Source organism: Corvus brachyrhynchos, unplaced genomic scaffold, assembly GCF_000691975.1.
Source record: "Corvus brachyrhynchos isolate BGI_N302 unplaced genomic scaffold, ASM69197v1 scaffold106, whole genome shotgun sequence".
In the NCBI taxonomy this organism is placed as follows: Eukaryota; Metazoa; Chordata; class Aves; order Passeriformes; family Corvidae; genus Corvus; species Corvus brachyrhynchos.
In genome coordinates, this window is record NW_008238834.1 from 1,233,661 (window position 1) to 1,249,491 (window position 15,831).

The following is a 15,831-nucleotide window of genomic DNA, read 5'->3' on the forward strand; positions in this document are numbered from 1 at the left end:
AGTTCTGTTGCTTGAGTGCACGCTTATATTCCGAGCTTCCCAGGGAGGATTTATTTATGTGCGCATAAGAGTTTTAGAGCCAGTAGGAGAGCGACCAATTAGCCATATTTGCAAAAAGATGCAGGAAAACTTTAACTGAGGGGTAGTCTTAGACCTCCAAGTATTTAAGTGCAAAGGAATAAATGTTCAGAATTAACTGGTAAATAGAGGAAATTGTTCTCCTGTTAGACATTGGACATGTTTCACGGGTGGTGATTTGTTACATGTGTTACAGAGAGTTTTGTTTCAAATCTTTTCCCGTAAACATCACACTTAAGTTAAAACAAAAGATACAGCTTCCATTTTATGTGGAGGTGTGGGCTTTGCCTTTCTTCTGTACCAGTTGTCTGAGAATACCTAAAATGAGAAAACAGCAACATTGTATGGTTCAGATGGAGCAGCTTGGATTTGCTGACAATGAACTACTGACTTGAGAAAACCACTTAATGTTCAGGATGGAGATGATAGAGATTTCTTTGCAGAGTCTTATTTACTATTTTTCAACTAAAAGCAGGCAGTAAATCAATCATCATCTGTAATTATTGCTGCAGTAATTACCTTTGGGGAGTAGGTTATCATTCTTGGTGGCCTTTGTTCAAATATCTCTTTCATTTTCCCTGTTTTATTTTCCTTGAATCATGTCAGTTTCTGAGTGAATTAATAGTATTCTGAAAGCAGTCCGATTGTAAGATTTCTGGAAGGGCTAATAATGCGATTCATCTGAGGAGCTGAAAGATGCTTGCATAGACTAGCATTTAAATTCATGGATAAGAGTTTGCCCATCAATTATTACATCTTCATTTTTAGTGAACAAACAAAAGCTGTAAGTAATCTTGCAAGGAGAATTTAAGCTGTACCTCCAATGCAGCACTTATTTAAATTTCTGATTTCTTAAGTATTACTGATTTAGTCAGTACAAAATGTAGTTCTACAGATAAAAATAAACAGTATTTTAAATAGCTTATTTGAAAAACTATTCTTTGAATGTATGTAAATGAGTTATTTAAACTCATGAGTGCTGTTTTACATCTAAATAAAATATGGAGTTACACATTACATTTCCAATTTGTCATGTACTTAGCAACCCTTTCTGGGGGGAAGATATAAGAGATATTTTTGATATGTCTGTCACTTTTGATAACTTAATTTGAAACTTATATCTTAGGGGAATACTGATACAAGGCAGGTAAATACATTAAAACAAAATGACAATTGAGTTTTTCATATTGAATGCATTAAACTAATGTTCATCTGAAATGGTGGGTGTTAAGAACTAGCTAATGACTAAATTTCTCACATTTCTTGAAAATACACTTTTTTGAATTACCCTGGTTTTGTTTACATTCCTTTTATATTTCTTTCTCTCTGTCCTTCCTTTCTTCCTTTTTTTTTTTTTTTTTTTTTTTTTCTTTTCCTTTTCCCTCTTTGGTTTCTTGCCAACTTTGGTTTGACTGTCCCCCAGCACTTGGTGAAGATTGCATCTCAGGTTTGGACCTAGGAAAGAAAATAGGCATGGCTAATGTTAGATAAGCCCCTTATAGTTAAGGAATAATAAAATCTTTCTGAGGAAAAATAATAAGATTTAATTATTTTCTGTGACAAACACTGTCTCTTACAAATACACTGCAAGTTTGTGGCAAAAAAATAAGTCTCAAAAGCAGAGTAAATGACAACTTTCTGAAAAACTGTTATTTGAATATCTCCTTTTACTTTAAGAAGGAGGAATTAAAGTTCAACTGTCAGGTACTTTAAAGGCAGGGGAAGGATCAGTTGCATCAAACTCATCAGTCCTGACCTATATTTCATTCTACTGATTAATTTATCCCATTTCCTTGGCTAGTTTCTGGAAAAAAAAAAATCTATTAAGTATCATTGACCTGATCAAAATCACCTAATGTGTTTTGTGAGGAAGGGAGAGAAGGATAGCTGGAGAAAAGCAGGTGGGGAAAGAGAAGTCGGAGATACGATACCCATGTACAAGCCCCAGAAGAGGCACTGTGCAAATGAGGGGTATCAAAGTAGGGTATCAATTGTTATGACTCCTTAAACTCCTGACATCCAGGGGCAGAGCCATCCCCTAAGCAAAACTATGGTAGAGACCCCTGTGATGAGAAAGCAAGGGACAGGGGGAAGAGCAGCTTCTTGTATCTTGTTTAACTTGGTCATTTGAGTTGTAAACCTTTTTTTGTGACTTGGCATGCTTTGGAGATATCACACTTGGTTTACTGAGGGTTTTAGTTTTAGGAGGGCTTGAGGTTTTTTCTTTGCCCTTACTACCGGCTTTTGATGAGAAAGTTTGTTTAGAAAAAAAGTTACAAAAATACAGTCACTTGCAAAGAAAACTAGCTATTCTTGATACAAAACTGAATGCAAATGTAGTTCTACTAAATGTTAAATACAGGTTTCTCTAAGCTAAAGACAGGTAATAGTCATTATTACATTCAGAGTCACCCATGAAAAATCGCTGAAGTGGTAGTTGTTAGATAAGCTATCACAAGGAAACTAGTACAGTTCCACATGTTTAATAGAAGTGCTGATCTCTGATTTCTTTTTGGGGAAAAAAAACCAAACAACCTGTGGTTTTACTTCAAAGTAAATTTTTACTCAATGCAATTTTGTGTCCTACACGCAGAAATAAAATTACTTAATGTTAGTTCCTAGAAAGATGAGCGGGATGCCTTTCTCAGCTGTATTTTACATACCCATGCTCTGCTTAAAGAAGGCTTGTATCTTGAAATATATTGCCAGGCCCAGAATGTCTCTTGAAATTGTTCCCTGTTTTTGAGGAAACCTAGGTAATCTTTCCATCCTGAATGAATTTAGAACTGCAACTCAATTCATGCAGAGTATCAGTGGACTGAGCAAATATATCTGTGTTTTCATGTGACCTGTTTCCTCATCATAGATTCCGAGTGAAAGGATGTTTCTCATGCAGAGGGGCAGGTTATGTGGTGTAGTACCAAGGAAGGTAGAACAGTAGTGCATGAAAAGAAAAATGTTACTAAACAGCAGACAGAGTTCAGAGAGAATTTGACATTCGGATCCCCTTCCAACAGTAGCCTTTACATTTCTCTGTATCTGTCAACTATTTGAATGTTTATTCACAGCCCCAGCCCTCCCTGGCTTCCAAACTGCATGGGCTAGACTCAAAAGTCATGAGATTGTCTGCTGATTAGACTATAATCAATCCAGCATAAACAAAAACAGCAATTAGTATTGGCATTATTTCTGTGAACTTGACTTAAAGTTTCAGTATTATTGGTCCAATCAACTTTTTCTGAACGGGCTGTTTTCAGGAACTGTATTATTTTGGCATCATCATTTTATAGGGAGGGAACAAAAAATTCGTAAGATTCCATTTGGCCTGAAAAGCAAAAACATCTGTTTGATGCATGAGTAAATTGCTGGATTCTATGTGGCCATCCAAAAAAGGGCAAAAATTAAGATACTGAACATAAAAGAGTACATGAAAAGCAAAAAAAAAGAAATTACAAAGAGGATTTAAGATTAGCATCTTTTTATAATGCGGGCTATTTATAGTGTTCTCTTTTGGACTTGCCAAAGCATGCCTTTATGTATTAAAAGAAACCGTAACAACAAAAACATCCCTAACCTTTAGTAATATTCATTGACTTTGGCAATGCACAGTGATATTGATGGTCTTGATTAGCTGTGGGATTACAGTAATGCTGCCCGGTCATTTCTGGGGCCAGCATGAGTTGTATTGACCATCATTGTCTGCTGCTTGGAGTTAGGCACTATTTGAACTAAACATCTAAACAGCTACTGGTTGTGCTGCTAGCTTCCACAAAGGTGAAATCTTGTGACAAAGATAATATTAAGAGGTTTAGTTATGCTGCTGATGTGTTAGGATTGGTTTGATTTTGTTTTCCTGAGTTGCTGTTAACTTGTGTAACAAGGGAAGCTGTCAGTATGGAGGCACTTATCTAATGTGTAGGATAACATTATCCACCATGATCTAAGATCTCTTGAAAGGCTTTATGTTGCTCCATAATTCATTCTGTCTAATTTACAGCGGGTTTAATAGCTCTCAATTCTTTGTTCTGAAACACGATTCAGTATTTTCAAACTTGCGTATTTTGAAAAAAAAAGTCTTCCTTTTGAATAACTGTGCTTGAGGAAAAGATCCAGAAAAACTGTTAACATTTTAACATGGATTCAGTATTTTTTTCTGTGTAAAAGAATTAAATTAAGATATTTGGAGGGGATTTTTTTAGTTTGATTAAAATACAGTATAAGTTCCAATACCCTAAGACAACCTCCTAGCATCTTTTCCCAGCCATATTTTACCATTTCCATTGGTTTCTGCAGGGCTATCTGAGCTCAGAATCAGTCCCAGTTGGGGGCTGGGAAAATGCATTATTTCACTTAAATCAGAACTGTGGCATACATATGTACATATATATAAGTGTTTCCCTGAAGGGACAACATACAGATCTACAAAGAATTCGGCCTGTTTTATTTGGTGCTGTGAAAATGTACATGTCTGCTTTGAAATACATTTTGCAGAGTGTTACTACAAAGCATTAAAGTTTTCCAGTTGCTGTCTTTATAAAAGTTGGACAGGACAAGAGAGGCTTTTAAATACTTTTAAATCGTAATGTAACATTTGGCATAGGACTCTGACAAAAGATGGATGTTCAAAGACCAAAAGAGGTGGGGAGGTTTGTTTTTGTTTTAAAATTAGACAACTTGGGTTCTATTTCACCTCAAGTATGAGTAATTATGCTAGTTTAGTAATTATTAGAGATGAAAGAAATTCTGTTAGATATGAGTCTCCTAAACTTCAGTAGCTTTAGTTTTAGCCAGGATAATGATCAAGGAGTAGTTAGCTATATGCCTAGGGACTATGCTGTAGCAAAAAAGATAGGGCTGATCTTGGGGGTATCCTTATTACAACATGTTATAATTAACATTTTCATTCAGCCCTCCTACTTTCCAAAAAAATCTGCTTTATTTTTTTCTGTGCACACATTGGTAAGACTGCACAAAATTGCTCTCTTCCAATGAATTTTTGAACCAGGACATTTGTCTTCCATATTTAGAATATTAGTTAACACTCGTCACAGATTTTTTTCTGCCATTTCATGTTCCTTTAGTTTCAGACAAATTTTTCCCCTCTATACTGCATAACTATTAAGAAAAAAGATGTAGAAGATTTTTTCCCCCCTCCTTTTCAGGATTTAGTCTAGGTTATACATGTCCTTCTGGGGTGTGCACAAATGGGTTTTAGATTTTCCTTTAGCTAGAGTGATGCTGTGCGTGCCATACTGCAACTGTATGTTCTTTGTACAGTTGAATCCATATAATGTGTACTCAAAAGAGTTGTAGGGTTGTTACATACCAATTCTGCACAATTAAAGCCCAATGAAATTTTAGATTTTGGGGAGTTGCTTTCATTGTGGTTCTCCCTCCCTCTTTTTTTTTTGTGTCATGGGAGTAAGGCAGAGGGCTGTTTTTTCAGTGAGTGATTTTTCTGATACTTTCACTTTTAAATGTAGGTGAAATTAGGTGCAATTTTTCTCTGGAAGAGTAGGATTTCTAGTCCTTCAAGATTTCTTAAAGTTTTATATATATATATATGTATTTATCTATATATATCAGTATAGTGACATTCCCCCCTTCTTTATTTAATGTGATATGGGCTTACTGTGGTTCTTGAAAAATGCAATATCAGTAACTAGCTGGCCTTCTTACAAATTTGGAAGTGCTGGTCGTTAGTTAGACAGCTGGCTGAAGCAGAATACCTTTTTTGTCCTGAGGAAAAATGGATGGGATGTTGATAGTGAGGATTCCCAGTGATTTCCTTCTGCCCCAAACCCCATTTTTGGAGAGCTTATTCTCTCATGCAAAGGCAATAACCTGGAGCATGAATTTTGTCCTTACCTAACACGAATGCAAAACTGCTTTCCAGTTTCTCATAGAGATGTTCAGTGTTCCACACAAATGTGGAAAAGCTACAGCACTTCTAAGTCGAAGTGTCCTGGTTGACTGTAAAATAGATGGCTTTTGTGTACAGTCCCTGAGACCTGTTGTGCCCTTACTATTTTTTTGTTGTGCTTTGCTGGAAAAATATATTTCAAACAATGAATTCCTTGATAATTGATTTTCTAGTTTCATTTTTCTGGTGTTCACTTTTTTGGTAACATATCAAGTTCAACTTCCATTATTGATTCATTCACTTTTTGAAAGAAGCTTTAAAAACAAAAATAATATACCTGCTCTGTTTCTGGACTGGATGATGTGATGCAGTGAGGCAGTGTCCTTGGGAAGACCAGGCTATGCTTTGATCAACAAGAACTTTCTCTGGCACTGAGTTATGATGGCTGGGTCTTTTTTTCCAGACAGAATCAAGTGACTTTCTAACTTTTGACAGTGGCAGTAGGAAGGAGGAGGGGGTGGGGAAGTTAATTATTTTCCACCTCTAAAGAATACAATTGTGAGGAAGGAACTTTCTGATTCACTGGTTCCAGGACAACAGGATGTCAAGATCCATGCCTGATGTAATGTTTTCACTCTGAAGATGGGAGGAGGAAATGGGTTTGTATTGGTCTCTGCATGCAACCACTGACCGGGAAGGGATTGTGTTATGTGACTTATAAAGAGGTAGAGCACAGGAACAGATTTGGTTTGCAGTTTCTGGTGAATGTGTTGAGTAGGAGACTTGCTTGTCAGATGCAAATGTAAATCAATGGAGAAAGGTCAAAAATCTTTAAGGCTAGGTACAAAATTTTAAAAAAGGCTTTCATGCTGCAAGAGGTTTAGTGCTTAGATGCTGCTCTGCTTAGTTTATAGGTGACTGGTTGCCTAGTGGAATAGTCACTTTGCACCTAACTCTTGGATTCTTTATGTAATTCACAGGTGCTTAGGGGTTTATGAATGTTGTTGAGTAGAAATTATTTTAAGGAGACAGTAGGAAAAATTTGGAAATAATAATGTGTCTTAGCTCCTCCCCCACTCTAGATGTGGGCATCTTAGTGCAACAGGGCATCTCACAGCAGTCACTTATCTGACTCAGGTTTTGGAGATAAAATTCCTTTCCTCCCAGGCTAGAAGGAATTGAGGTGGTGTGCTGCTGCTCTTCCTCTTTCTTTTACTGAAGGGGGAAAGTTCTTTGCTCTGCTAGGATGTGAGAGGTAGGGGTTCTGTTCTGTGCTTTGTCTAAAGGTGTTTATCTGTATCTCACAGGGAGGACATCAGTCATTACACAGCAGCATATTGTGTTATGAGCGTGAGTTGCCCTGTTATTTTTGTCAATGATGTTTCCCTTTTCAAAAGTCTAATTAAGTATTTGTCAGACAAGAGGGTGAGAAAGAGCATTCATACATGAGACTCAGGGCTCAAATAGCTTGAGTACCATGAAGAAAAAGGGGAGACCTGCGTCCTGGTTTGCCAGATACTAACTGCCTTATTACCTCTGATGAATTATTTCAGTGCAACTAGAACTGGAGTCCACTTACCCCACTTGCTGTGATGGTGCCCCAACAGCAAGGATAAAATATCACGCTGATTCTTCTTGTTTCTAGTTCGGTGAATATTGTAGATGAAGTATGGTAGTTTCAACAGCAATGAATGAGTGCACCTCAAGTCTGAGGGTAAGTGTTCTTCATTAGGAAGCTCACAACGTGTGTACAAATCCTTCTGATAGAGGAGAAAGTTCAGCTGGTGCCACCCACATCCTGGGTGAGCGATCTAACCAGTGGATGTGGGCAAGAGGGGAAAAGGAAGATGTATTTCAACCCACACATTTTCTGCCAGTGTTTTATAGCAGCCAGGGAAGAGTATATGAACTCTGAAGAACCAGCCCATAAGATTGCGTCCAAACCCAGGGCAGGCAGGAGAATACTTATCTTCCACTCTCCAGATGTGGTGGGGCTTCAGTTTGATTTCAGCACTGAGAAAGCCTCGATGGTAAAACCATAGGTACTGCCTGACCTCAGTGGCATCTGAGCAGAACTGCTGACAATTTAGATTTAGCATCCCCTCACTAGTTTTTTGGCTTCTAAGCTCCTCTGTGGACATAGACCAGATTGCTGTTCTACATGATAGAAAGTCATCTAGAATAGAGCAGAGAGTCTGAGGGATCAAAAATTAACTTATAAAACCCTGGTATACAATAGAAGGAGATCTCTGGTAAATCAGGGATAATCTCAGTTGAAGGGAAGTAGGTGTTTGGTTTGGTTTTTATTGACTCAGATAAATGTGTGCCTTTAAGTAACAGAGCTAAAACATGCAGCTGTGTTTTGGTTTGGTATTCAAACAGTGTCAGACAGCCCAAACGCCTCAATTTAAGTGTCCCATTTTAGGTACATAAATAAATTGCTTCCCTTCCAGAGGCAATGATCATCTACAGTAACCTTTACTGTAAGTCTTCATAGCTCTTCTTTATATCACCTGTCTTCAGACTTGTGTGATGTTGGTTACTTTGAGGTTATGTGATCCATACACCAGTTTGATTCCAATTACTCTCTCTTGCTGAGTTTAGACTTTTGTAGACAGTGTTTAATGAATTTCCTGTTTTCTAAGCACAGTTGAAAATAGAGTCTTTAGGAACACTAGAAATTCTTACTTATGTCACATTGAGTAAGAAAACTGAGGTGATACATAGCTTCAGGACACTGAGAGGAATTACTCTGAATGTGTTCATGTTAAGTACTGGACTTGGTAATTGGGGTTAAAATTTATCTTAACCTCCTAACTTCTGTTTTCCCCCAAAAATGGACTGGCTGCCCACAGCACGTTGTCAGGAATGGAGGTGGAGTACTCGGTCTAAGACAGGCAAACAGCTGAAAGTCCTGACCCTGGTACTAAGAACTGACTCCCTCTTGCTTTGCTAATTCTCACTGTGGTCCTCAGTTTGACTCTGAGATTTATTATAATCTGTTACCTTGCATGATAGAGAGTCTTAGGGATGACTGAAATTTACTTGAGGTTTATAAAAAGCTCTGAGATTCTTTGGAGGAAAGTACTTTTTAAAATATAACATTATTAGTTTACCTAACAATAGAAATATGAGTATATGTAGATGTGGTTTAATCTTGTAAAAGGATGCATGGTTATGGAGGCAAAGTTAGAATTTTGGACAGGATTAATTAATCTATTACCTCAGCTGCCCAGAAAAATATATCCTCCCTCCCCCCACCCAGCTTTGGGGTTTAGAATTATTCCTCTGCTGCTGGAAAGAGCCTCTTCTGCCTTTTCTGCACACAGTGTTATGTAAAACTGGACGTCTTTAGGCTGTCACATTTGGATACTGTCATCCTTGAGATCAAGGGTTGGAAGAATATCCAAAGGATTTCTTAAGCATAATTTCTTTCCACTTAAGTATATTTATTACTTTTATGTTTATGTGCTGCCTAGGAAAATACTTTATTTTAGCATAAGAATAATATTTTCCAACCACCGCAGTTTAATTGGGAACTCCTAATTCAGTCATTCTACAAGAAGAACATTAGGGGAAAAAAAACAAGCTCAGTGTTGGGACAGACCAAAGAGAGGAGTGAAAAATACGAGTGCTATGAGGGACTTTGTCTTCTGGAATAAGCAAATGCAAGAGGAAAGAATGCTTTATATAACAGGAATCTTTTAAGGAAAATAATTTCCAATGTCAGAAGAATATTGTTACAATGCTGGGGGGGAATAGAAATAGGAAAAGGGGTATGTCACAACACAAAGGAAAACAAATCAGGCACATAAATATTCATGCATATGATTAATTGGATTTTTGTAAAGTTGTGGCTACACACAGAACTGATTTTCAGTGGAGTTCTGGAATGTAGATATTTGAAATGTTAATATGCCAATGCATTTCTTTTTCCAATTCTTCTAACACTAAAGTCTTTGGGAGGATGTACATTTGACAGTCAAATTGGTAATCTGGCTAGTAGCTGATAGACACAAATTGATGCTAGGTGAAGTTGTTCAGAAAACAGTGCTTTCTTAGTAGTTCTGAACTTTTATGAGTGCCAGTTATTTCAAATGCCATTATGAAGCATTCTGAAATATTTGCTGAATCTCAGAAGTCACCCACTGAATTGCTGCTCTAATGTGCCACAGCCGGGTGCGAAATCCTGTGCTGGCATGTGTCAGCCAGAAGGGTTTAAGAGGTGAGTCTTAGATACCAGTGGTACCTAGGGAGAGAAGAAAGCCAAGGAAGGTGTAGCCCTAGCAGGTGATTCACTGACACGTGATCCTGAATTTAATACTTCTCTGTAACTTCTTTAATTTCAGTTTTGCATCCTGACTGAACCCTTGTGGAGACGTATTTCCACAGCATGTTATTGCAAAGTGTGAAACATCTTCAGAATCCATTGCCTTTAATAGAGCTAGAGGATACTCAATGTCCCCTGCAACTGGCTCTTAAATTTGCCTTCTGCTATATGATTAATCTGTCTGCTCATACTTAATATCTACCTGTAGATGGTGGCAGTATGAATGTCCTCTTGGTTTTGATGTGGCCACGAGGAGAAGTAGAGAGATACTTCCAGAAATTACAGTCATTTGTAGATACTGAAATAATGGCACACACGTTTTATTTCTGTTCTGTCTCAGTAACTCAGTAAATTGTGTATTGATTATGCTAATACAGCTACTGTCTCTATTACTTGTCTGCAGAAATTATTCAAACATGTAGATTGAAGATGCACTTGGCAAAGTTACCATCCTAAGAAAAAGGCTTTTGTGCAAAGATGGCTTTAAATTGAATTACTAATCATATGCTAATGGAAGTTTATAGATCAAGTATTGAATTGTACAAAATGCAAAGTGCAAGGTAAAAATATGTATTCTGAACTTCCTATCCTGACAGTCTTAGTTGCTACATTAGGTTTATTTTCACATCTCTCAAGGAATATGTTTTATGAAAGGATAAATCAATAGCAATCTATTTTTATAGTTTATTTTGGGACATGGAGCTTCTCCTGCTTTGTTTACCAAGCTGAATAGAGGCTCAGGCATTTGGGGCAGTTATTTTTTTTCTTTTTCAAAATTTATTAATCTACCTAGACTAGAAGAAAACAGACTTTTTTCAATTATCTTTTGCTTTTATTTTATTATGGTTTGTAATAGGTCAGAAATCATAAATCTTAGCCAGAGTTCTTCAAAAGGCTTCCCTTTCAGTGAAAGTGTACTTTTCCACATTTCTAATTTTATCCATTTCTTTTCTGTGCAAGCTTTTTCCAGGCATAAGCCAGAAATGACTTGTGCTCTTCCTTAGGGTGCTAAATCTACAGATTAACTTTTCAGAGAAGGGGAATCCTGGTTACTCAGTAGAATATGAATGAGAGTTTGCAAGCTAGAAAATATGTACATATTTTGTAGCAACTTCAGAAAATAATCTCCCTCCTTTAAGGTCTAGCCATGAGTCCCAGGAACAGACTAAGCAAAAGGGGTGAAATCCTCATTGATCAGCAGGTGCTGCTGTAGAGCAGTCAGGAGCTTAATTCTAAATTTAGGACCTCTATATCAAAATTCCCACAGGTTTCCCTCATTGGCTGTCCTTGATGGTTCTACTTGATTTGTTGCATTGTTTTTGTTTTGGTTTGGTTTTTTCTTTTCCTTCTTTCTTTAGAAAGGAATAGTTGGTCTTAATGTTGCCAGTCAGCTGCCCAAGCATGAGACTTGCTCTGAACTGAAACGAGGGTTTGCCTTGGACACTGGCTGTACCAAAGCTGAAACATCTTAACCTTTCACATGGATACAACTTCAGTTTAGAGATAGTTTTGTTTTGGGTTTTTTTTTTAGTAAAATTTTAAAAACTGGTATCTGTCAAATCCACAGCTTTTATAATGGGAGATAGAACTGACATGTTGGATTTCTCTTTTCCCTTACTGGTATTTTTTTTAAATTGCTCTCAAGAAGTGAGATGCCACAGTTGTAGTGATCTGATCTTTTTTTGAAATTTTGTTACTTGGGGTTCTTGGTTTTGTTTCTCAAAAGTTGTCCTGAAAAAATGGGTAGTAGGAAATTGATCATTTGTTGTTTTAAGGAACAGATGAGTAAATTGAGAAATATTACAACAGCTAACAAAACAGATGAGGAGTGATCATAAACATGTAGTTGTAGGGACAAGGATCATTGTTGCTTTCTTGACAACATGTATCTAGAAGTTCTGTTCAGCTGTCACATCACTTTTTCATATTGGATTATAATGTATTATTCTGCTTTCCTGAGGCCTCTCCTTCACTGGTATTCTGCCTTCATTACACAGAATTCATCTTACCTTGTGCTAGGATGTGGTATATGCTATAATGAAGGTGACATCTCTGTGCAATTACAGTTCTAGGGTATCAATAATTTTGATGTTTGAATTAATAATAGTGCATACATGCTACTCTTTTATTTGCATATCATCCTTGTTCCTTTTTTTGTTGTGTTCCATGCTTGTGCTAGAGAAAGGGTTTTGGTTAGCAAAATTTCAGTCATCCCTTTGTATAGATTCTGTTTAAAGGTGTCTTCCTCTTCTGAAAAAAATTAGTGTAGTTAATGTTTAAGGGAGGTTAACATTGGCTGCATGTCACACTACCTTTCATATTCAGCTGAGTTTAACAATGGCCTGAGAGCTGAAACAGTACTGAAGTTTTCAGAATCTGGTTGTCAAAAGGTGTTAAGTGCTAATCGAGAGCTTATCTGATGCTACCAGCTGTAGCCTACTTAATGTAAGGAATACCCTTGCAAGTTGGAGGAAGGAGCTAACTTAATGCAAAGGAAAATGAGATGCTATTTTGTAGGTGATTTGTGCTAATGCCAAGATTCATTGATTCAGTGGGTTTTGTAGAAGAGTTTTCTTTTTCTTTTTACCACGCTTCCCCCTAAATATGGGGTTTTTTTTCCCCTGGTAATTATGTCAGTCTAGTTGACTATTATTGGCAAGTCTTTGTGCCATGGCCTGTTGTTACCTACTCGTTTCTGTTGTGACTGAGAATCATTAAAGGGATGAACAAGGGTTTAGAAAAATGCTAACCACAGAGTTACCTGCTTTTATGCTTGTTTCCTTTTTCAAGTGCAGTAAAGACATAGTGGTCAGCCTTTGTTGAAAGCAAACCTCAGCTCTCACAGAATTTTCAGATCCCAAAATAGCAGGAAAGTTGTAAAATGTTTGTTTTCACAAGGCATATGCTGTCATGTTTTCATGGTACAAAATTGCATACCTGGAAACAATTTGTTAGGAAGTATCCATGTTTATTTTTCCCATTTTAGGAGCTAAAAATGTTTGGTGTACCTCTCAGTCAGCAGTGTGAAGCTAAGTACATCTCCTTGTGCAGTCACTTCTCAGGAGCAGTGAGAGATTCTGGTACTGCAGCTGGTGGCAGTAGACATTAAGGACAGAACAGCAGAAAAAATTAACTCTTGCATTTTAGCTTACACTTAAAAGTGGAGATCTTGTCTAGCTCTCAACAGGTAGCCACTTGGGAATCAGTTATTGAAAAGTTCATGTTTGAAGACTTCAATTCCATCTTGAAACTTCAGAAATGGTAGAGTTCTTAAACTGCTTTTTTGAACTGAGTAGTGACATTTATCATGGTTGAGGACAGCAGGTACATCTACAACTAATAAGGCTGATTAGTAGGTAGTGATGACCAAAGTGAGTTTCCTCTTGAGGGATGGAAGAGTGGACTCATTTTCAGTTTTAGAGCTTGTTCTTGAGTACATTTTTTGGAGATACACCAACAGCTAATGATGGACATAAATAAGGTCAGGTTGGGCTTCTGCAGAGGTTTCCCTGGGGGTTTCGAGGAGCTCACAATAGATGGTATCTTTTATTTTTTTGTTAATGTATGCTAGTTTTATTCATTATTTTTCTTGCTTTATTGATGAAACTTACTGATCTGTGCTACCTTAGAGAAAAATCTTTCTATTTAGCTTAGTTTGCGTTTGACCACATGTTCCCCAAAACTCAGCTTTTCATGAGCTTTTCCCACTGCTTTCTTTGTCTGACCGGTTTCCTTCAGCTGTGAGGATGCTGGGATGACTGCTTCAGTGTACCAAAGGAAATCATACAGTATTATCACAGCTGAAGTACTGGTAGCATCGTGGCAGCAAAACACAAGTTCAGCTCATAAATTAGCTCATAAAATCATATTTTGTGAAATACTGGACTGACTGCAGGGCTGGGGAAACTTTTATCAGATCTCTGTCGATGAGAAGAGTTTGCTTACTAGCCACGGCTCTGGGATAGAGATATAGATTGTTTAGAGTCCTTCAGAGATTGTACTTGACTCTTTCTAATATATGCACTGTGATACAAGTTTCTGGTGTCCTAAGAGTGTCCTTATGAAAACTGGTGTTTTTTTTCTAGAAACTCAGATTCTAGAAACAACCAGTTGTATGAAGCCTTGGGGTTGGCGGAGGAGGAAAAGAGGTACCTGTGGAGTGTGTATATGTATCTCTTCTTTTGCATATATGTCTAGATTTATATGTGACCCCTAAGTGTTGCACTCTCTTGTCCCAAGAACCAGGAAAAATACCTCAAATCTTTGGACTTTTAATTCAGTTGCATGATTATTTTTTGAGGTCTGAATTCTTGGGAGTGGAAATGCTGCAGAAGTGCAGTCTTTCCCCTTTCAGCTTTTTCCCCTGTGGAGGCAGAATGAATTCTTTTCTCTCCGCTGTTCTCTAACCCAAAGAACTCGGTCTTTGGGAGAATAAAAGGAAATGGTTCTGCCTTTTAGCTCTTCCCTTAGTTTTGCTTTGGGAGAGTCAATCTTACTTAGGCATCATATCAGAACGTATGAGAACAGCGCTTTCTAATTTTTCAAAGTAGCAGCAGAATGGCTCTTGTTAGGTTCACTCACCCAACAAGTTTTGAATAGTGAATCTGACAAGAATTGTATTGTTTTTAGTTCTACTGCTCTGGAAAGCTGTGAGCCAAGGGAAAGACGCTGGCATGGTATATACAGTAAAACAGCATGGGGTTAGTTCTCCTTTGCAAGGCTGTCTGCACTGCTGAGATGTTTGCTACTGAATATAGGATTATTACTATTTTTTAAAGCTTATGTATGAATTAGCACACACACCTCTCCCATCTGCCAGGAGAAGGCTTTCTCTTACCTGTGTGGAGCAAGCAGAATCTTAAAACCCGTAATTGTTCTCTTATTTAGATCCATAATCAAATACAGTAAAGTGCATTGAAGACAAATATCCCAGAGGAAATTCGATTTGTTTTTTTAAGCCATGAAAAAGATTTGGTTACTCTGTTCTCAGATTTGTAGCTTCCATACAGCAATGTATTCTGTCTTAGTCTGGTCTACACTTTCGCACTTTGCAGTGCAGCTTTTCTTGCCTGTGTTGTGCAAGCATTGCTGGCTTTCAGAACTGAGGCTGGTGTAAAGGTGCTTGAAACACTTCAGCTACCGACCTAACATCTTTTTTGTTTGTTTTGTTTTTGTTTTGTTTACCTTTTTTCTGACAGTAGAAGAAAATGAAACAGAGGACCATCAGGCAGGTGTGGGACACACAGCCGCACAGACTGGTAATGCTGAATTCCTTCATTAGTGCTTGCTTACCATTTGACAACAGTGTGAGGGATTTTTGTATTGGGGTGTTTTTGCAAAGCCTGCACTCTTCTTTCTCTGTTTCAGCTCATTCTTGAGGCTTGCAATGGAAAATAATGTTCCTTTCCCCTTACCTTTCAATTTCTGACAATTAGAAATTCTGCCTTTTTTAGGTCAGCTGACTGAAAGTGAGATGCTTCTAAAGTGTTCTAAATGCTTCTAGAGCATGCTTTTATTTTTTTCTTTTTATTTCCTTTTTTGTTAATTTTAATCCTTCTCT

General features: G+C 37.4%; 1 protein-coding gene across 8 annotated transcripts in view; it reads left to right on the forward strand.

Moving 5' to 3' along the window:
- ZNF521 (zinc finger protein 521) overlaps positions 1-15,831 on the forward strand; it is a 230,748-nt gene that overhangs the window by 3,005 nt on the left and 211,912 nt on the right. For 2 of the 8 annotated variants that reach the window (XM_017738263.1, XM_017738267.1), the window contains exons 3-4: positions 14,357-14,419; positions 15,470-15,529. The exons of 3 other annotated variants lie outside the window; for them this stretch is intronic. In XM_017738263.1, coding sequence (XP_017593752.1) covers positions 14,357-14,419; positions 15,470-15,529 — 123 coding nt within the window. The remainder of the gene's footprint in view (positions 1-14,356; positions 14,420-15,469; positions 15,530-15,831) is intronic. 3 more of the 8 variants (XM_017738265.1, XM_017738268.1, XM_017738264.1) reach the window with 2 other exon arrangements.